The sequence below is a fragment of the Xiphophorus maculatus genome, chromosome 20 (genome assembly GCF_002775205.1).
Source record: "Xiphophorus maculatus strain JP 163 A chromosome 20, X_maculatus-5.0-male, whole genome shotgun sequence".
Taxonomy (NCBI): domain Eukaryota; kingdom Metazoa; phylum Chordata; class Actinopteri; order Cyprinodontiformes; family Poeciliidae; genus Xiphophorus; species Xiphophorus maculatus.
In genome coordinates this window covers 4,460,342-4,483,139 of record NC_036462.1, presented here as the reverse complement: position 1 = coordinate 4,483,139, position 22,798 = coordinate 4,460,342, and the positions used below count along the sequence as shown (strand labels likewise).

Here is a 22,798-nt window from a genome sequence, read left to right as displayed (position 1 = left end):
TTTGGTGTCTCTTGAATTTTTTTAAAACCCAACCTAACGTCGGGTTTCCTCACCTTTATTACTAAAAAGACGCTACCATCATGTTGAGAACTTCTTAATCTTTTGATCTGGAAATTTCCTTTTGGTCAGAGAAATGGCCAGTAATATCAGCCGCTCATTGATTTTGTGCTCTGCTTTGCAACAAGATGTACTTTCCTGATCTAAAGAGGGACTGAATCCCTTCGTCCTCCCTCCTGTTAGAGTCACTTCTCATCTTTCTTTCAGATCAGGTCACAGCAGAATAAACACACAAACAGCTGAAACTGAACAGCAGATGCAGGAAAATAAATCCTCAACACTGCAAAACTACAAAATCTTAGCAAATAATTTTGGTCTAGTTTCTACTGCAAATATCTTAGTTCATTTGAAGAGAAACAAAACTAGCTGGAGCTTGTTTTAAGTCAATAATTCCTTCGTACTGATGAGAAAGTTTTAGTTCCACTAGCAGATTATTTAACTTATGACAAGATATTTTCCCAGCGTTATAAGTGAAATAATCTGCAGACTGAACAAGTTCTTTTTCATCTATATTGAGAAATTAGTGACTCTAATCAAGCTCTTATATATTGCTGAAAAGTTACTTGCACCAGAAAATAGACCAAAATACTAGGTAAGATTTTGTGTTTTTCAGCGAATGCAGCGTTTTCTCCTACAATCCCCAAACTCTGAGTTTAAATGTGAAGTTAATTCAGGATCATCTGTGTCTGGTTTCCTGCAGTGGACACAGATGGCAGGAAGTTGAAGGGAGCCATCCAGAGGAGCACGGAGACGGGTTTGGCGGTGGAGATGCCGAGTCGGACCGTCCGCCAGGCCAGCCACGAATCCATAGAGGACAGCATGAACAGCTACGGCTCCGAGGGGAAGTGAGTAACCACAGGCTGCCTGGCCAGAAGGGAAAACTGCTGCAACACTAAATGTCTTTTAAAATCCTTTTTTTAAAAACTGCTGATTCTAGATATTAACATTTCCAAATAGATTTAAGTGTTTTTGACAAAGTTCTCCGTCTTTGTCAAATCTGGTACTGAAACTATTTTGTTAGAACAAACTATTAGAACAAAAAATCAAAGTCAATATTTGGAAAACATGGTTTAAAAAATTTCTCTGTAATTCTCCTTATTGTTTAAAGTCTAGATTTGAATCTAAAGGAGGAGCTGAGTTACAGAGTTTATTCTGCAAGAGAACGTGATTACAGACTAATCTAAATATTGGCAGTAATATAAAATTTACATTTTAATAAAATGTAAATTTTATTTTACTTTTCAATAAAGATAACTGGAGTGCAGTTTATCTCTTGAGTTCACCTGAAATAAATAAAAAAGCTGCAGCTTCCTCTTGGAGCCGTGACCACAGGGTGACCACAAACTTCACAGAAACAATTAGAGAATTATTTTGTTTCTTAAAGGTCAGACCTGGTTTCCAAGTGTTGTGTATGTTGGTTCCTATCATCCATCTGAGGAAGATGAGTAATAACAGCATACAGTAGTACTACTACACATACAAACACGTGGACACATGCAGAGCTCTGCCAACCTGGATACCAGCTCCAGTTTCAACAGTTACATAACGAGGCAGACAGACTGGCTGATGTGAGCGTCAGGGTGTCAACAGAAACATGGGCTGCTGGGAAGCAGCAGTAGAGAGACTGAAAGTCGGTCTGAATCCACATTACTTTACACAAATTTACAGAAGAGGCGATGCATAAAATTGCTAAGTTTGCGCTGCACAATGAAAGAAAAATGCAGTGATGATATGAAAATCCTAATGTGTTTATTTTGGAGCGTCGTCACCAAGTTCCTCTGTTCATCAAAGGTCTGGATGTGGAGAAAAACAGAATGATTGTTTTGTATAAATACCACATCAAACTGACCATAATTAGAAAAATGTCATTTCACATCATGCAAACAATTTGAAACAGAACAACAAGGAGAAAGCCGAGGCGTAGAGAGGAGCAAAACTAAATCTGAGTAATCAATCTAAGCCTGTTTGACTCAAGCTGCGTAAACTATTCCTCAAATTCAAGTTTTTATGGTCATCTTGCAAAATCTCCCTTCATATCATATCCTAAATGACCGCTGAGCTTTATTAAAGGAGCAGAACGTTACTGTTACTGTAATGTAGTATCATCTATAAATGGAGATAGGAACAAAAATAGAGATTTATAAAAAAATATACTTTCATTTTCCCTTTAAGAAATTACTGAAAAAAGTTGATAGAAATGTAGAAATGTGCAAGAATGGCCACACTTCACTTTTATTTATTTACATTTTTATAATTGACCCCACAGAAAAGTGGCAGAGCAAACTGTTAGTGCTGCAGCAGGTCATGATGGTGGTACTTACAGCTAACTCAGTCAGGTCAGGAAATGTGACCCAGCACAGCCTGTGGATTATTATTAACCATCTTCTCTGTCAGCCTGCTGTATGCGAGCGCGTCCTCTGGAGGCACATAGGCATTCAGACCAGGGGCGCTGCCAGAAATCTTGGGTCCCATGACAAAAAATTTAATTGCCCCCGTCCTCCCCACACAGCTGCTGTTACAATTTTTTGAGTCTATATGATCCATCAAAAGCATCACAATTTTATAGGCTTGCAACTGCCTTGCTTTCTTTGGTCCAATACTGATAACTAACACAATATTTACTGCTCATGAATTTCACATCCAACAGTTCGCGTACATTTGCAAGTAAGTTGCTTAAGTTTTTTCTATTAGTTTTAGATACTGAAATGTCTCCCAACAAGCAACAGTCAAAAGCAACATGCAAAATGTACATGAAGCAATTCAGACTTCTCAAAAATGCTGTGTAGTTGCATTTTCTTCAAGCTGCAGTATATAACTTTAATAAAAAATATGTTTTTCCATATTTGTTAAAGTTGTCACCATGTTGTGACAGTTTGTTATGAGATAATCTGTGAAAACAATCAATCTCCTTCACCTCGTCCCTGAACTATTATTGCTATCTAATGTAATGCAGCATTCTGGCCAAAACAACCAATCAGAACCAGGAGGAGGGTCTTAGTGCTGTCAATCAACTTCATTCACTCACTGCTAAATGTGCTAATGGTGGAGAAACAACATATTACAGGAAAAGCATTTATCTGTCGTCACTGGTAGCTATGCTAACTAGGCTATGCTAGCTGCAGCATTGCAGGGGCAGGAAGAATGAGCAGCACCACATGAGATTGTGATTGACAGCACTAAAACTCTCCTGCCACTGGTTGTTTCTAGATAGCACTTTGAGAAAGCAGAGGAAATAGATTTTTCAGATTATCTCTCATACATATTGTCACAACATATGTAAAAAATATTTTTTATAAAAGTTACATTCTGCAGCTTTAATTTCTTTAGAAGAGGAGAGAGGACGGGTCAGGAGGGACTAGAGCTGCTGACTGACTGACTCACCTGTTGTTAAGTGGTAAAAGATACAGGGACAAGTTAAATATATGAATGTCTGGGTAATTTATTTCCTTAATTCATTAAATGTTAGTGAAATGGAGGCAAACAGTCTGTAGCTAAGCTAACTATGCTAAATGGTTGATAATCTCACACAGTCTACCCACCTCTCGGAGAAAATCTGGGTTACAAATTGACACTTTTACCCTTTTGTCTCTCTATTTTTTGAAAACTTGACTTTATTATTTTTCTTAGCAGCATAGTAACAGCCACAGTCGTTCTTGTTTTCTACTGACTGCTACTGAACATCGTCACCGTTAAGCTCCAAGCAGGAACGAATCATTTCCTGCAGATCCAGGAGGTTCAGGACAAATGTCTGCTGTTTGGTCTGGGAGCAACATTTCATTTTTACTGCTAAAAATAATTTTAGAAAACACAATAGAATTAATTTTGTAATTGACAGGGCCCCATTTTTTAAAAATTTCTATGAACAAAAAATTAAAAATTGTGGAGGGCCCCCTGTTGGTCAGGGACTCTTGGAATTGTCATAACTTTCCCCCCCTAAACAGAAATCTTTATGGATGACTAAAGAAATAAGTTTAGTTTGGGTTGTGCCTTGGAATCAGACACTGATTGGGTCCTTACAAATGATTTTAATAAACTCAAAACACTTTATACTGAAAAACACTTTTATGCACAAGAGTGGCAGGAATGGTAAACATCACCTTCTGGTGTTAACGAGTACCTCTAAAGAGAATCACAACGGGAGACCATCCAGGTTCAGTGATGAAGCATCTCAAAGATAATATTAAATACAGACCAATGGACAGGAAAGTTCAGTAAAACTTAAAAGAATAAAAAACCCCACAAACAACAGAATGGAGTTGTGTAACTCAATACTGTACAAATTTATATACTTTCCTAATAAAAACCTTTTAAAATTTAGAAGTTTTTTAGTTTATTAATAAGTAAAATAAAACTCCAAACCAACAAAACGCTAGAAAAACATTGAGGAACAACTTATGACTGATGAAATTAAATTACATTTTTGTGAATACCGATTTGTGCAAAATCTACAGGTTGATTTTGATCCCATTGTCATTTTTCAATAGAAAAAAAACTTTTAAAAATAAAGCTAAAGGTACCAGCTGTAATAAAAAAGAACTTTATGTATAAAATAAGTGATTCATATCTGAGCATGCTGCCAGCGTTATGAAGATGAATTGTTTAAATCATCCGCAGTAAGGCGCTGCTGTTTCCGTCAGACGTTTGGCTCAGTGCGCTGATTGGAAAGCTCTGTGCATGGACACATCCTGCAATGAATAAGCACTTTGTCAGCCAACACCATCCAATCACATTTATGGGCTTATTGATTAATGATTGGGGTATTTTAGTGTGTGTGCTGCTGATGGCGGCGATGAAGCTAAAACTAAAAGGTGGAAACTGACTGAGCTCCAGGCGGATCTGGCCTACAAAACAAAAGCAGCTCATGATTAGGTATGGTGGAGGACCTATGATGCTGATGGCCTGTTTCTCTAACAAAAGGAACATAATTAGAGAATATGGCATAATGAACGTTTTAATACACCAGAATATTTTAAAATAAAAGTCTGGAAACCTCTCATGTTTTGGTTGACAAACGACCCAATTCAGAACAGACTGAAGGAAAACGGAATATTTTTAATAAAGAATAAAGAAGTTAATTTATAGGGAGGAAAACCACAGGAAAGCAGGTCCAGAAACTGATTAAGATAAGAATCCAAGACCAAACGCTAGCTGCATTTCCATTCATCGTGATTACAAAAATAAATCCGGTTCAAGTTTTTTTACAAAAGTTTTTGTTCTAAGATAAGGTGTTTATTCTGCCATGTCAAAATTAGTGTAATTCACAAAACTCCAGTGGAAATACTTTATTTTTCACATGTGATCAACAACCAGATGTTACTACCGACAAAAGACGAAGAAGACGACAGGATGATAGCGCGGCAAGTTTTTAAATGATTTATCTCATAAACAAACTTATTCACATGGGATTGTAAACGCATTTTTATTTAATGGAAACATCACAATTGTGAAATTGCGTTTTTGCACATAGTGGAAGAGCAATAAAGTTGGAAATGGAGTTGCCAAAATCCAGACTTTTAAATACTGAGGAGTTTGATTACTGACAAGATGTAGGTGGTTGATTACACACCGAGTGCAGCTGGGAGAAAAGGGGCCAAAAAATGAATTATAACACAGAAAAAAACTGAACTGGATTTTTTAAATACTTTTTTAAAATGTCTTTATTTGTAGTTGTAGCTAAACGAACAATAATAATAAGTCGGTTGACATTAAGGAAATCAGAATAAAGAGTGTAGTAAACTGACCAGAACAGAGAAAGTCTCGTTAATGTCGTCCATTTTGAGTTGCGCTCTCTTGAAGAACCAACCAGCAGCAGTGAGTCCCATAAGGTCTGAAAGGCCGTTTTTAGGGTTTGCTGTTTGTTTACAGCATGAGCTTTGCATTGAACACCAGATTGTGTGAAACAGCAGCGTAATCCCCAGATGTGCTCCACACACACACGTAATAATCTGAAGCTCAGGATTTTATCACCCTGTAATTCCCAGTTGACCAGTGCTGCCTGACTTATTGCAAGCCAAACCATTTTTTCAGGGCTCCAGAAAAGATATTTCAGCTTTTTCAAATCTGCACATGTCAAGTTTTAAACTGCATCATGGATCTATTAAATTCTGTTAAGGTTGTATAACAACCCACTGACGAGAGGATTCGTGATTATCACAGCTATTCATAATGATTTGATGTTTCAAAGGTGCATATAAAATTCCTCTGGGCTGATTATTAGCTGCCATTTTGTGTTCAATGTAAAAGATTTGCTTTAGGGATAGTTATAGAGGAAAACATGGTATAAAAGGAAGATTTATAAAGATAAACAGAGGTCCACAAAAATTAGACTGATGAGACGGGACAAGGTGAGAGGAAGATAAATAAGGTGAACATTAAGTTTGTTCCTGTTTGATCTCTCTCCATCTGAGAGCATTTGGTCAAAAGGCCAGTTGGCTGTCACAATGACAAACTCACAGGAGCAAAACTGATCCACATCTTTGGACATAGTTCTGATTAATGGTGCCTCTGCATGGGGTCGGATTATGATATTCCACAGAGATCGGCCTATTGTGTGTCTCCAGTAAATATACATTGAAGGAGTTTAGCTAAAATGCAAACCAGTTAAAAAAACAACCACAAACATGCCACTCTGGCACAGCTGCTGCAGAAACACAATGAATATTTTCAAAAAGCTTACAGTTATCAGAGTTTCAGTCCATATCTTAAGGAATGTGTGCACAATAACCTTTAGTACCGTATTCATAAACAATAAAAATCTGGAGCTAATGGAGCATTTTGTATTACCTGTATGAAACATCTTTCAGCATTTCCTCAACTTGTTCTTCTGTGGCTTTTTGTGGTTATGGAACTGTTTATTATTGATGTTAATTAGTTTTGGTCTAAACTGTAATGTAATGGCACTGCAGTAACTGAAATATAGATTAAAATTTTATGACTTGCTTTTGTTGCTATGCTTTTTAACATTTGCCTTACTGGTATTTTGTATTTACTGCTCCAAGTTGTCATCCATGACACACAATATCTATGAAATGAGACGACACTACAGTCACTGCACTGCATGTCGTTTATTTATTTATTTATTTTTTTTACATTTCATCATTTATGGATTAAGAAACAGGAAGAGAAAATCCAGATTCTGTCCTTGACTCAACATTTCATGCTGGATGTTTTGCTTCAGTGTTTTCCTTTGTTCTACTTCTACACTCTGTAGTCTTCACATAAAAGATGAGCAAGAGATTTGCTGTGGTCTGCTGACCACAGAACACACACACACACACACACACACACACACACACACACACACACACACACACACACACACACACACACACACACACACAAACACACACACACACACACACACACACACACACACACACACACACACACACACACACACACACACACACACACACACACACACACACACACACACGTTTATAGTCCTGGCAGTCTGCCACCAAAGCACTCTGATCTGACTCTTCTGAATACTCAGATAAAATAGGGTCACATAAGTTCATCACTACTTATGTAGTGACTACCAAATGTCTGAGTTTGTTTTTGGAGTTTAATCTGTGTTGGACCATGTGTGATAAATGGTTATTTCTTTTTTTTACTCTTTCATTTCACCTTTGTTCTCTAGTTTTTGCATCTTTTTTCTTCTTCCACGTCTTTGCCAACATTCTGGTTCCCATTTTTTGCATTTTATTTCACTTCTCTGTTATTACTTAAACCACAATCACCGAATGAAGTTTTAATCCCGGTCCTTTCTGCTCTCCCCTCAGTCTTAACTACAGTGGGATGTGTCTTGCATCCGACGCCCAGTTCAGTGACTTCCTGGATGGGATGGGACCGGCCCAGTTTGTTGGGAGACAGACGCTTGCAATGACATCCATGGGTGAGAAAACTTCAATGCTACTTTCCAAATCATGATTCAAAAATGTTATTCCACATCAGAAAGAAATCTGTCAAGAGAAGAATTAGACTGATAAATCACTTGATTGTTTGATGTCACACATCCTGCATATTTGTGGATATAAACAAATAAAAATGTTGGATTGTATTTGCTCACTTTGCCTCACCAATGTTCTCCACATCTTCCACATGGTGTCACAGATCTCTCCAGTCGATTTCAGTCAATTTCAGGTGATTTGTGTCAAATTTAGCTCAGAATTCAGATTATTCTGTGTTGAAAACTGAAATCCTTCTTCATCTCTAGTTTTCTAGCAGAAACTTGAAGGTTTTGCATTAAAACTCTTCATGACTTCATCTACCTTGACAAAACTACACATGACAAAAATTAACCCGATATTTTGCATGCTGAGTTTTATTTTTATTTGAATCACAAAGACATAGCATTTTAACAGGGAGTGTGCAGACTTTTTATGTTTGCTGTATTTTTAATCTCTCAGCTTGGAGTTTGGAATGAATTAGAAGTGATAAATCGTGAAGTCAGAAATAATGCTGTGTGCTGTGAGGCCATCAGGATGAATTGAAGGTAAACGGCTTTATCTCCTGGAAATTAAAAAGCTAAGCCTTATTTTCTAATAAAAACATATTTAGTGGTTGCTGAAATCATTTTGCTGTGGCTCAGAGTTCTCTCATAAATCTGAGCTGCAGTATAGTTATTTATTTGCTGGTAGTCTGCAGCGGGTTCATTTCACGCAGACTGTCCTCAGCAGCAGTGTTTTACTGTAAGTGGGTCAGCTTCCTCGCTGGCAGTCAGACGGCGTCCTTGGACCAACAACAGTTACACTCACTGGACCGGTTCCACTCCCAACCTTCTGTCCAGTTCAGCATTATATAATGTCAGAGGACTCAAAATAACTGGGAGATGATCTGCGCTCAGTCATTTACAAAGAAATATTTGTCCTTTTGAGCCGTTTTGCCACAATTATTCATTATGGACGGAATGATAATTTTATCACAAATCAAAAACAGCTGTAATGTTGAATTGGAAGTAAAGAAACTTTCATTAACAGAACCAAATTAAGTTAAGTTTGATTGAAGAACAGCTAAAGTTTCTGTATTTTTCTTCTTTCATGTCAGAAATTCAAATCAAATGTTTGAATTGCAAGCGGTTATAAACGGGTTCCAAGCCCTAATAATTAATCAGTTAATGAGTAAATCAATCAATCAATCAAGTTTATTTGTATAGCACATTTTGGAAGCAAGGCGTTTCAAGGTGTTTTACAAATAAAAACACAAAATCACACATTTATAAAGAAAACACTATACAGACACAACTGAACAAACATCACATTTTGATGAGTCATCACTAAAATTATACACATCAGACATTATTGGTTAATGTTCATTTATTATGGTTCAAAAGTAACTCTACTTTTAGTCTTGATGTAAAATAACTCTGTTTTCTGGAGGTTTGTTCCAGAGCCTCAAACACTTTCATTACGTTAGCTTGATGAGTCATGAAATCTTAAACGTATTAACCTTCTGAGCATCGCCTTCGAATAATGAACTTCTGTTATTATTCATGCAGGCGATGTAGAAATCGGCCTGACGGAGAGGAACGGGGGTCTGGAAGTAGAAGTTGTTCAAGCGAGAGGACTCACCATGAAACCAGGCTCAAAGGCACCTCCAGGTAACGTTAGCATGGCCACTGGATCAAACAAATAAAAGCTGCTTTTCCCAGGATTACATGGGAGCCATCACACACCGGACTGAGGATGTTTCCAATAAACAAGATGCTTGACTTTAATTTCTGCCATATTGAGGACAAGGACGATTGTGCACAAATAAATCAAAAGGCAGCACACAGCAGCAGCTGCACACAGAGCAGCCTGCAGGGTAGGCTAAAAGGGGGAAACTATTTTTCATAGTTTTGGGAGTTTGCACACAGAGCAGAGAAAGCTAAATGCACAAAACAGGAACAGAATGACTCACAGAGGTTTTTCACCCAGGAGATTTTACAGCTTGGGCTCAAAACTTTCTGCTGCTGATCACTTTGAGTCATGTTTAAAGTTAGTTTACTTGTCATTATGCTTCAAGGAAAGCTGTAATATTTGTGTTGAACTAAATCTTTTTCAAAAGACAAAAAGTATGAAATCAGAATGTATTTAGTGGCTGGACATTTTTAAATGGAATACGCATTAGTAATTTAATTTAAATGAAAAAAATCATTTTTTTGTTGGTCTTTTCATCATGTTTAATGTTTGATTAAACATTGATTTATTTAATAATCAAATCAACTGATAAATCATATCTCCAACTTTCCTATCCATTAAACCTTGAATAGTTTATTGTCATTATAATTTAGTTATTTAACAAGTGGAAAGTTTTATTTGTATTCACAGTAAAGTGTTTGCACAACTTAAAATAACAAACATAATTCTGATTTTATGATGTTACAACAGATTTTGCCTCATCAGCTTTTAAACATAACATGATATTTTTTAGTAGCATTCCTCGTGTGTCTTATCTTTGTAACATTTTGACAGTTTCTCAGAATTAGCCTGATTTGTTTTCTTCTGCTGAAAAATGCCCTTTATAATTCAGAAGAATAATAAAAGATATTTATGAGTAACTCATTTTATGCCACAGTTTCCCCCAAACTACAGACAGCTGGGTTTGTTCTACCCTTTTCTGAGTTGCCAAATGTTTTTCAGAACTTCCTTAAGGCGAACAAGAAGTCGGTCTGTGAATTATCTCCTGAAAAAAAAGAGAAAAATTTGTTGCTCAAATTTCTCTTTCCTTATATTCCAGCGGCGTACATCAAAGTTTACCTCCTGGAGAACGGAGTCTGTGTGGCCAAGAAGAAGACCAAAGCAGTGAGGAAGTCTCTGGATCCTCTCTACAATCAGGTCCTGGTCTTTTCTGAAAGCCCACAGGGGAAAGTGGTGCAGGTAAGAACCAACAGAGAGGAACAAAAACAGAGAATTCAAAATATCTTAAATGAAAACATGGAAACTCTGACAATGACCAAATCTTGTTTACAACTGAACTGGAGTTCAATGTTATTTTCTTCAATTTTAGCAAAATCTAAAATGCATGATTCATACTTTTGTCAGCATTTTTTTATCTGCATTATTCCTTTTTTCAGACTTTGGCATTACGTTTTAGTAATGTTCTTTTTTTCGTGTTTCCATGCTCCACTTCATGTTTCATAATGTCTTCATGCTAGCTCAGTGCATGCCCCACGTGAACACGGTTTCACCCTGAGTGTTTGTGTCAGGCTTGCTCAGTAAGAAGCCGAGGGAACCAGTGATGTGTTGGTGGAGAGGCCTGCAGCTCTGCCTCCAGCTGCTCTTCTGCTCCTGTCACCGGCTAATTAGCCGCTAAACGCCTCCCTCTTAATTATCTGCTGTCTGTGCTGCTGTCCTCCGAGTTTCATCAAACTCATTCACACTTGATAATGAAAATCGCTGAAATCAGCAGCACTTTTCAATTTGTCATTTCCTAATTTAGCAAATCGCAGAGCTGCTTAAGACTACACGGAAAATCCATTTAAAAAGCTGCTTTAATTGCCTCTGTGACAGAGCCAGTTTGATTCGTCAGTTCGGATAAAACACATTGCGTAACAAACAAGCGTGCTGTAATTTTTACATTTAGTGAGCCCTTTTTGAAAGTTTAGAATGTTTTCTCATAGATTTGTTAACTGAAAGTAATTCCAGGAGGAACTGAGACACTTGATAAAAATGTAACATTTTTTACCACAAGTGTTTTCCTTAAACTGCAGAAAATTGCTGTGGTTGAAATAAGAGAATAGAAACCAACGGTTAGGAACAAGAGAATCATTTCTTACAGTCCTGGACTCAGAGTCTCAGTGGAAATCATTCGCAGACGTTTGGTATTCTGTGATGCAGGGAGACACAGGACCTCCACATGAGGCGACGTATGCGCTGATGGATATTGATTATTTTGTCCACCGCCTGAGAAGAACTGCGGCTGTCTGAGTTGAGCCCCGATGTTATCAGGATGTCAGGGGACAGAGGACACCCAATGCACAAATAAACAGCCTGCCTAGTATTACAAAAAGAAATGCTCTGGATTGTGCTTACACACCTGCATACATCTACAGTATCTACTGTGTTTGGAATTTAAATTTGACACCAAGTTGTGAGTTAGGTTCCAAAATCTCGTCCACAACTTGAAATGACTTGTTGCTTTTACTGATCTGCAGCTTTTTGTTTTGTTTCAAAGTGCAAAGTAAAACCAGAGTATTAGTAAAAGATAAATGCACTTTATTTACTATGTATTTCCATGAACCATAAATAATGATCTGTAAGGATTTATTAGTCTAAAGTGCATCAGTTTTAATAAAAATGAAGTTTCAGTCTGAATTTAAGCATTAATAACTGTGAAAGAGACATGATGCCCCATCCTGCAGTTTTGTTAACGTCCTTGTGGTGACAAGATTAATTTATCAGTGATACTTTAGAGCTCTAATAAAACCAAATGTGTCCAATGTGAAACTATCCAAGACTTTTCTAATGAAATTTGCTTCTTTTGAAACGATCATTGAATTAAAATGGGAAAATACTGGCTGACTTCCAGCTCCACATACGTCACATAGAACCAGAGGCAGAAACAGATCAATCTAAATATTTTTGTTCACATCATTCCAGGATTATTTATCAGACCAATATGTTAAAAAATCACAAATATGAACTGATACTGATGTTGGTGCCGATATATTGTGCATCCCTAATAACACTTGTACACAACTGAAATATTCCAAGACTTTTTGTTGATCTAATTTTTCAAAAACACTGCTGGATGTCTCCAGCTGTGCTAGTCACACCTTTGTAAAACAAAACAAAAAGTTAACAGATTGATAACAATCAGCCTTTTTATCCCCATTTGTTTCTCACCTCTCCTTCAGGTCATTGTTTGGGGAAACTATGGACGAATGGACCGCAAAAGCTTCATGGGCGTAGCTCGAATCCTATTGGAGGAGCTCGACCTGAGCACCATGGTGATTGGCTGGTACAAGTTGTTCCCTACCTCCTCCATGGTGGACCCGACTATGGCGCCACTCATCCGCCACTCATCTCAGATGTCTCTGGAGAGCACCATTGGACCATGTTGTGAGAGATCCTAAGACTCAGGAAGGAAACTGAGGAGTTTCCTGTTGCTCAGATTCGACCGTTAAACTGAGCCTGAAGAAACATTTTTAAACCCTGTAGCTCTGCTCCTGGCTCAGCTGGTCACCACTTCACCTGCACCAGGAACAAGTTAAGATTCACAAGTCTGTCCGCTCTGGGGAACGATCAGAACTGATAAATCACTGCGCAAACCAGCCGGTTATCCTGCATTCATTTGAAATATATAATAGTTTTGAAGCAGATTGTTTCCTGTGACTCCTGGGAACCGCATTTCTTTTATTCTCGTAACCGACCATCCTTCAGACTCTAAGGGAGATTTCTCTCCCTTCAGATCTCTTTGATGGAAGGAAAAACCAAACCCTCCTTAATGAGGATACTTCAAAGCAGAGCTCGGCTGCTGACATTGATCACGTCCTATTGGGACTCGGCGGCTCCGTTTGCTTCAGCTGCCCGCCTCCTCTGCAGCCTTCATCAAACTCTCATTCCCAGGGCTGCTTGTTGTCTTTCTACGTCCTCACTGGAGAACGGACGACTCCTGATAAAATCTCTCAGTCCACCGTAATGTTTGAGAAACCAGTTGCTATCGATAGATGTGTATGCAACAGGACTAAAAACACTAAGGTCTAACTTATTTGTTGCAACATACCAAGAAATACTGGATCCAACCACATGAGCTGTTTTTTGTTTATTTCTGTGCGTTCCACATTGGTTGAATGATCAACTCCACGAGATATGTGGGCGATCCCAACATGGCTGAGAGCTGTTGTCGTTTCTGGAACGATCCGGATCTTAACCTGAAGTTAGGAATGACGACTGCTGCTGGTTTCTGTGCACACAGTTTGTTAGAGCCTCATATCATAGCATTTAGCTGGCTCACCTGTGGACCTACGTTACAGGGCTCAATTGTTCTCAATCCCCAAAAACTGTTTGCAATCTGCTAGTGTTCACCCGTCACGAACTCACATGACATCTAAAGCGCTTTTCAGTCTATTCAGTTGATGTTATGTTGATTACAAAGAGAAATATACATCCTTGCTTATTATAAGAAAGTGACAAAGTCAATTTATTCTAACTAGGGTTTCAAAAATCAAGGCGGCAAAGATTTATTTTTTGTAAATTGTGAATTATAAACGTCCTCCAGATTCTGTCCTGGTGCGAAAACTGAAACCTGCAGCCAAGAGCCCCTAAATTAAATGGAATTTTATGCATGCAGTCTATTCTACAGGATTATGATTTTAATATAAAGTGGCTAATGTTAAATGCATGACATTAGCACATTTACATTTAGCTGAGTCCTTACACGGAACAAAATGTACCCGGCATGAAGCAGCTAGATGTATTCTGGGTCTAAAATAACAAATGTTTGTTCTTTAATTATTACTGCTCTGCTTTGGTTCGTTTTCACTTTGCTCGTGCAAATCACACTGAATGCAGTGGCCGCTATCACTGGAAAAAAACAAGAAAAGTTCAATCTTGGTTGCTGTGAAGAGCAAACAGCTACCTGTGAACCCTGGCAGCTGCAGCAGCTCTTTAGATAGATTTCTAACATTCCTCTAGTCCCAGGGTCTCAAACTCCAGTCCTTGAGGGCCGCTGTCCTGCAACTTTTAGATGTGCCTCTGCTGCACCACACCTGAATAGAATAATTAGGTCGTTAGCAAGGCTCTGGAGAACTGATCTACACCAGGAGGAGGTAATGAAGCCATTTTGTTCCAGTGTTTTGTACCTGTGGCTCATCTAAAACCTGCAGGACAGCGACCCTCCAGGACTGGAGTTTGACTCCTGTGCTCTAGTCTTTTTTAAGCTTTGGTGAATAACAGTTTCTGTTGTGCCAATTTCTACCAGCACGTGTCTTCTTCCTCTTCCTCAGTTACCTTGTGGCATGTGCCATTGTGAGGGGGACAGCAGAAAAATTCACTCGCACCACCTAACAGCAGCATTCAGGCTGCGCAGAGAAGCGTCCCTTTCATTCTAAATTAAAGCCCTGATCCACTGAAAGCCAAGCCACCTGGTGATTAGCCATGCTTCGACTGAAAACCGGAGGGAGGAAGAAAGGGAGGGAGAGGAGAGAGAGAAAGAGAGCATGAAATGTTCTTTGCACCATCCAAACAAAGGATCTGTCTGGAATGACGTCAGGTGTTACAGACTTCAAAAGAGAAGGGAGAAATGGGATGAACGTAAAGGGACCACAATGTGCACACTGTAGAGAAATTTTATTGCAGCAAAAACCATTTATTTGAGCACTTTAAGATCCATAATGTCTCCTTTCTGTGTACATATTACCACTGTTTGTATCTTTTGGTGTGAGCCAAAGTGAATCTGTCACGACTTTGTTGATAAATGTTGAAACACAAGTGGAAGGAGGTGGTGATATCTTTGGTAGATTTTTTTTCTGAGACTGTAGCAGTAGCTGGTAGCATCTGCATGACAGGTTAAACATTTCTACTATTAGCACAAAACTTGATAAGATTTAGCATGAGCTATGAGCTACACAGAGGCCACAAGCATCGGTTTGAACTGAGGAACATTCCTATGTAGCATTTTTATTTGTTCTTTTTTAAGATGTTTTGGTTTCAGCTGCTTTCTGTTAAAAAAATAAAACTAACTCATCAAGACTTTTTACATTTTTTTTGTTAGCTAGAAGCAAAATTTTGAAATAAAATCCGTTTGGTTGCCATAGTCACTGGATGAATTCCTCTAATTCAAGTCAGTTTTTCAGACTTTGTAAATGTGGCCTCTGCTTTGCCAGTAGCATCGTTCCAAGCAAATTCCTTTCACTCTGTGAAGCAATAAAGCATCCAGTTTCATGGCTATTCATGCATAACAAATACACAAGTTATGATTTCCATCACCAATTTACCAAAAGCCATTATGTTCTCCAGTGGGATGTTTATGCTTTACATGTCTGTGGATTGTGTTGACACTTTGCAAAACCCCACAATTATACATAATTATACATTTAATTATGTTTAAACTCCCAACAAAAATGCCACTAGAATACTGTGTATTTAAACATTTTAGGAGATTTCTTTTAGCCCAGAAATCATCGCTCTGATTGGTCAACGTCTCAGCCCAAGTTGCAGCAGCTCTGAAGGAACTGATTGACTTCACACTGGGTTGAATCCTCTGCTCTCATTTTGTGGAAACACAAAAAGAGATTTAGCTTTGAAGACAATAATCACTATGCCTGAAAAATGAAAGGTGTTGTGTTGTCATCTATAATTACTGATTTGTCTGGAGAGAAAGAGATGAAGACAAAACGTCCAAAGAAAACAGAGAATCCACGTCTACCAGTTCTTCAGCTCAGTCAGGAGACGTTTGATGGATATTTAGTATAATAGTTCATATAAACTAAATTCTGGCCACCTTGTCAAGCTTTGCATTGCTTTGCAATTGCTCTTTGCTCACCGTTGTCTGAAACTGTTGATGCATGTGCAACATGAGTGATTGTTTTCTGATAAACCCCTTAAATCTGTTTTCAGACTGGATATAAATCCTGCAGCAGTGTAGAAATACACAACGCGGATTTTCTTTGGAGATTATTGGGTGGCTCTCCTTATGATGATCAAGTGTAAAAGTTTTCCAGCAGCTCTGAACAAACAACAAACCTTGAGAGCAAAGTTGTGGTGGTTTATTGTCAGAATGGTGGCAGCTGAAGTTACATGTTTAAGACCAGACAACATCTGATTTACTACTTTACCCATTTCCAACATATTCCAAGGAGAGTATTGACCAGCGGAAAACTTTTTAAAAAATGTATTTTATCTTAAAATGCAGGATGGTTTTGCAAAACAACAAATATCCCCAACATTAAGAATTAACTGATGACTGGAAATAAAAAATATAACAGCAGGTATTTTTGAACGTTGGGATATGCTAGTGAATCTGTATGAATCTAAAATAGACATATTTATATTTACATGAAATAACTGCAGACTGTGACCCAGGGAATGTGTTTATGCTTTGTGCCAAAATTATGATGTATTGAAAACTAATATCCCAAGTGATCCACAAAAGGAAACAAACTTCTGCATTCCTGACTTTAACTTCAGAAATAAAGTCAGATGCTGTTCCTATTAGCTCAAAGCTAATCCTGTACCCAACAAAAATGTCCCGTTGCTAGTGTGAGTGTCTAGTGAACTAGATTTAGAAATAAGACCTGATTAATGAGAGTTAAACTTGTAAAGATTCTTCATGTCCACATCATTTACTAACATGCATTCATTGGGCCTGAGGTGAAACGTTGGTAAGCTTTACTTGATTGTAAAACCTTAATATCTGGTTTGTATTGTGTGACATGTCTGCAGTAAGAAATGTTTATGTGCTAATAATTTGAAGGAAACAAAATGTACATCACCATCACTGACAGAATCAAAGCCAGTTAGAAATGATTGTGCACTTTTGTTCATAAAAAGCTGCTTATTTGAGATGCTTTGTCGCCGAGGTCTAACGGATGAGCTACTGAAATGAAATGTTGCAGTTAGCATACGTCTCAGCAAAACATTATGGTTTCCCTTTGATTCTGTCACTTGAATGTTAAAATGTAAACTTTATCAATTGCAATGTAAATAGAGGCCTTAACACACATGATACACAATTTGTCAGGGCTAAGGACAAAGAATTGTCATATTATCGTATCCAAACAACAGAAAACAAGAAAAAAAAATATTGTATCACCATTTCAACCCATCACCAGTAGAATAGAAACTATGGAGGTTATTATTTTCATGTGTTTTCAAACAACTTTTCCAGACTGATACTTCACCCTAGTTGGTTTTAGCCAAGATGAACTGCACTTTATTATTATTATTATTATTATTATTATTATTATTATTATTAGTTTGTTATGACATTTTTGAGACCCATGTTGCTCGCCTGTTGAAAAGCAGTGGACCATTTATAAGAACGTTTCTGTTTGCTGCTGTTTTCTGAACTTCTGTTCGGTTGCAATTCTGCAAAAGACAGTAAAACACAGGAGACACTAAATATCTCATATCTAAATATCTCATGTTAAATATTTGAATTCACCACATGAAATTTGTGTCAAGCTGCTCTCAGACTTTCCCATGTGATGCTTTTTCATGTTAGCACTTTTAGTTGCAACTGATGTTATGTAAAATTATTCCAACCAACAGTTTACAGAATTTCAATAAATTGTAACTGTTACTAACTACTGATAAATTATAATGTTTTGTATTTTAGTAATGATAAATAACTATAATTGGTTAAATCAACTATTCCTTTTTAAGGATAGTTTGATGTCTTGGCAATTACACTGTTACATATATATACAGAAATAATACACAATATATAAATTGGAACATATAGTTTTAAATCATGATAGAGAAAACATTCAGATTGAATTGTTTAGGGAAACCTTTGATGGAAATTTGTCTGTTTTTTGCAGAAAATGCATCTAAGACGTGAACTGGCTTTAAGTTTAACAAACATTGCTCATGAAAATATCTTTCTCATCAAGCAACAAGAAATTTGAGTATGTTTTTTCATTTTTTGAGTGGCAGTGTGTCATTTTGAAAGAACATTTCAGTGAAGGAGTGGGAGGATAAGCGGGTTGGTACAACACCAAACACTGGCTGGTGGAAGATTTCCTCTGCTCTGCTGCTGTGCAGACGCAGCGGTTATTAAACTATACCCCCATCTTCTCTAAGCAATACTCATAAAAACGTTCCCCTCATGCCATCTGGAGCATCCTCCCATCTGATGTGTCCCACATAAGCATGAGCGAAAACATTTTCAGGCTGTCTTACTCTACTGAGAATCAAAGATGAAATCATCTTTCATCTATTTTCGTCCCATTTTGCCAACGTCTTTGTGATTCAGCCTCTCAAAAACACGCAGATGTTCGGTACTGCTCTTACGATACGAAGCCATAATATTTCCATTCACAGCCTTAAATTTTAATGTCAGAATTATTTACATTTCCAAACATTTCTGCCTTCCACACCATATGTATAGTACTGGAAGGAGATGTTTTGGTTTTTGGGAGGGTTTTACAGTTTTACAGGCCTTTTTGGTGTCGTTAGAAACATGTGTGAGCAACTGTGAAAGCAAAGCTGATTATAAATCTGTTTCCTCCGTCTAGAGAGCATTTACCCAGGGATAGTTTGCCAAGTATGTGTCTGTTTTACGCCTCACCTTCACTGGTTTCAACTGTCTGTAGTTTCTAATGTTAAATATCTTCACTGGATACAGTTTCCATTTGAAAATCCTGTTTCCTTTTTTAGCTTCACTTGATCAACATCAACAAATGTTTGCATAAACCAGGTGTTAGCGCAGCTCTAAGCAGCAGAAGCATGTGTGCATTGCTTTTATTTATTGCTCATGTTTTGGCACCTTGAGGACTGATTTGTTATCAGGGCAGAAAAATGATGATGTAACTTTAGTTTTATTCACTGCATTTAGATTCTGGCTATATTTGCAGATTATCTGCCAAACTGTTCTGTTGTTGAGTAAATGCACAATTTGGTGTACTGGTATTCTATTCCAGCTGTCAATAAAATAGTTTAACTCCATTCCTGTCTGCTGTATATTGTGTTGAATTTGTGACAATTATTTAATGTAATATCAGAGTTGGTAGCAACTTTTTACTTTTACTTAAGTAATTATATTATGAAGTATTTCTACTCTTACTTGAGTAAAATTTCAGGATTTTCTACCCTGTGAATGAAAAGCAAACATGTTTTAACCAAAAATTCATCAACACAGACACACACTTACAGTTTTTGTTAAAGTTTCATAAGTTTTTTTTATTGAAAGAAACTGATTTGGAAACATTTCTTGGCCTGATTTTGTTTTTGTTATAATCATTTTCATCCTCAAAATACCAACATTTCCTCTTAACTTTATATTTTAGTTCGTCTGATAATAATTTGATCTGTTACTTGAATCGACTTTTTTAGAAATTCTTTTTTACTTTTGAGTAATTTCTTGGGCAGCTACTTTTACTTTTACTTGAGTAAAAATATGTTGAAGTAGTTCTAACTTGAGTACAATCTTTGGGTACTCAGTATATAATGCATCAGGAAGCTTATTTTTTCTTACAGTAACTATTTTCAGAAATTAAATTCTGACCTGTCAAAACTTGAAGATGCCACTGGATCTGTTTTCCACTCATTCCATCAGAGCGGCTCCCTCCCTCCGTCTGCCTTTGTGGCAGATGTTTGGACTCCCTGGTGGCCAAACCGATCAGCTTGTATTAACGTCTCTCTCTTATCACTCACACACACACACACACACACACACACACACACACACACACACACACACACACACACACACACACACACACACACACACACACACACACACACACACACACCCCCCCCCCACACACACACACAAAGCACGTAGTCCTGTCACGTAGTAGCGAGACAGGAAGCCAGGTCGCTCTATAGCATACACAGGACTGGAGTGAACATGCGCAGCCTGACGGAGGACAATCTCACACCGTAAGTTCAAGTGCAGGCGTGACTTGCATGCACAAAAGACAGAAAGATAAATTCACACAGAGGAATTGGACTAAGCAACAGGAGGCCCTCTAATGGAGCAAAGGCAAATTGAAACATAAATCATTTCCTCCACAGGAGAAATTACATCTTCAAACAACACCGCATACCCGTATGTGTCTGCACGTAGAAAGGAGCTGCGCTCACACTGAGGCGCTCTGCTTCATCACTGCCTGCTTTTCTTGCAGCCTGCTGTGGATAAAAAAAGCTTTATTTAACATAAAGCAAGGGGAAATGTGAAAGTTTTTTATGTATTTCTCTAGTGACTACTTGCCTTTGGTTTTCTAGTATTCAGATCTGCTTAATTCCTCCAGTGGTAAATAAAGTTTTTTTTAATGGATTTTGGTGAAAAACATTATCTGTAAGTAAATCAGCTGTGATGTATTTGTAACAATAGTTTTCATTGCAAATAAAATAAAAAAGCAGCAAAGGTCAAATAAAGTCTTTGATTTGACTTTGAGTAGAGTATGGGATTGTAGTGATGCAGGAAGGTCCATCAGAATCTGGACGGTCCATTTTAACTTCAGAGGGTTTCCTGCTGGATCAAACAGAACTTAAAGGTTCTGCAATAAACTTCTAGAAAACTCACTAAAGAACATCACAGTTTTTAAAGGCGATGACATATTCTTCCATTTGCACTGCAATATAAGTAATAATTAATGCAGCTTGAGTGTCATATTAGTATTTAAATAATATTTTGGGGTAAAATCAATACATTCACCTGTTTCTTGTCAGGGTTGTGGGAACTGATGCCTGTTGAAAATGGAGCTAAAACAGAGGTTCCCAGACAAAAAGCACTGACCTCTGACCCCCTTTGCAGACCCACACACAATGCTCCAAAACAGGTAGCATTGTTTATTCACTATTCAATAATTATGACAGAATTTGTTTGAACAAACACAGTCATTGTTTACTTGGTTTGATAAATATCTTCTCATTGATTCTGATCTGTTTTGAATTTCAGGTCAGAGCTACAAAGTTTTTGACATCTTCTGATCAGACTGTAGTTTTCTATTTTACAGTGTAGCAATAGGCAGTCTAAAACATGACTTAATCTGCTTATAAATATCTATTTTTCTCGTTCTGAATTGTTTCTGAACTGTCGGTTCTGTGTGCTGGGGTCTCTCCGGCTCTAGCCGTCTCTCTCTCCCCTCCAGAAGCTCTCAGTTTTTGTCTTCAACCTGCAAACCGTTCTCCACTATGTTTAACGTCTGATCTGCTTATTACCAAATGTCCCTAAATAACCTGGTTATCTAGTTGTGTTTTGTGTTATTTTGCTCAATTAAAACAACACAGCACATCTAGAAAATAACTGATTTTTAACTTTTGACACATAAATAAAAAGCAACACAGTTGTTTTAAATAACCGACTCCAAATTTAATCACCCGAGTTTCTGTTTTCAGTTTAGTCAATACAAATTATAATCACAAGTACCTGATAAAATTGACATTTACGTTTGTTATTAAAATATTATTCAAGTTTACAATGTCTGATAAGCCTGTTGCCTACTTACTGTTAAACTGATGCATTAAATTCAGCAAGTTAACTTTTCTCAGAAGTTAACTTGAGCTAAAGTTGATGTTTTTAATTTGCTCCTCACTTCCCATTGATGCAACAACATGAGATCTTAACACAAACCCAGCTGAACGATCAATTACTTGTTTTATCTTTACTCATTAATGAATTTGATTTCAAGTGTAACTGAGTAACTTTATTCAAAACAAATTCAAGTAAAAGTAAAAGTTTGGATTTTGTAAACAACTTAAAGGACAAAATAGACAAAGTGTAATTACAGCAATAAAAGTAAATATAACTAATTATCTTTCACCCCCATGGCAGAACCAAAATATTTTTTTTCCACGTTGTGAAGAGTTTCTGTGTTACCCAGATAGAGGTAGCCTGTCGTACAGAAAAATATTTATGTTTTTATTTGTTTTGCACAATGAGCCACTGAAGATTTTCGTCATAATCAGCAAGAATTTAAAACCGCTGGTTGAGGATTGATGTCTGCCTCAAGTGAAGAGGTCTAATATCACAACGTCTTGTTCATAAGTGTTGGATGGATGCAGTAATGTGGACGCACTGGTCTGGAGCGGTAAAGAAAGAGCTGAACCGGAAAAGTGAAAGTTACCATTTCTTGATCAACAAAAGG

General features: G+C 37.4%; 1 protein-coding gene across 1 annotated transcript in view; it reads left to right on the top strand.

The window, feature by feature from the left end:
* The window catches only part of rims4 (regulating synaptic membrane exocytosis 4), a 36,975-nt gene extending 22,216 nt beyond the window's left edge, over positions 1–14,759 (top strand). The window contains exons 2-6 of the mRNA XM_005810639.2: positions 758–902; positions 7,842–7,954; positions 9,557–9,658; positions 10,780–10,919; positions 12,899–14,759. Coding sequence (XP_005810696.1) covers positions 758–902; positions 7,842–7,954; positions 9,557–9,658; positions 10,780–10,919; positions 12,899–13,117 — 719 coding nt within the window. The 3' untranslated portion in view covers positions 13,118–14,759. The remainder of the gene's footprint in view (positions 1–757; positions 903–7,841; positions 7,955–9,556; positions 9,659–10,779; positions 10,920–12,898) is intronic.
* The last annotated feature ends 8,039 nt before the right edge of the window (positions 14,760–22,798 follow it).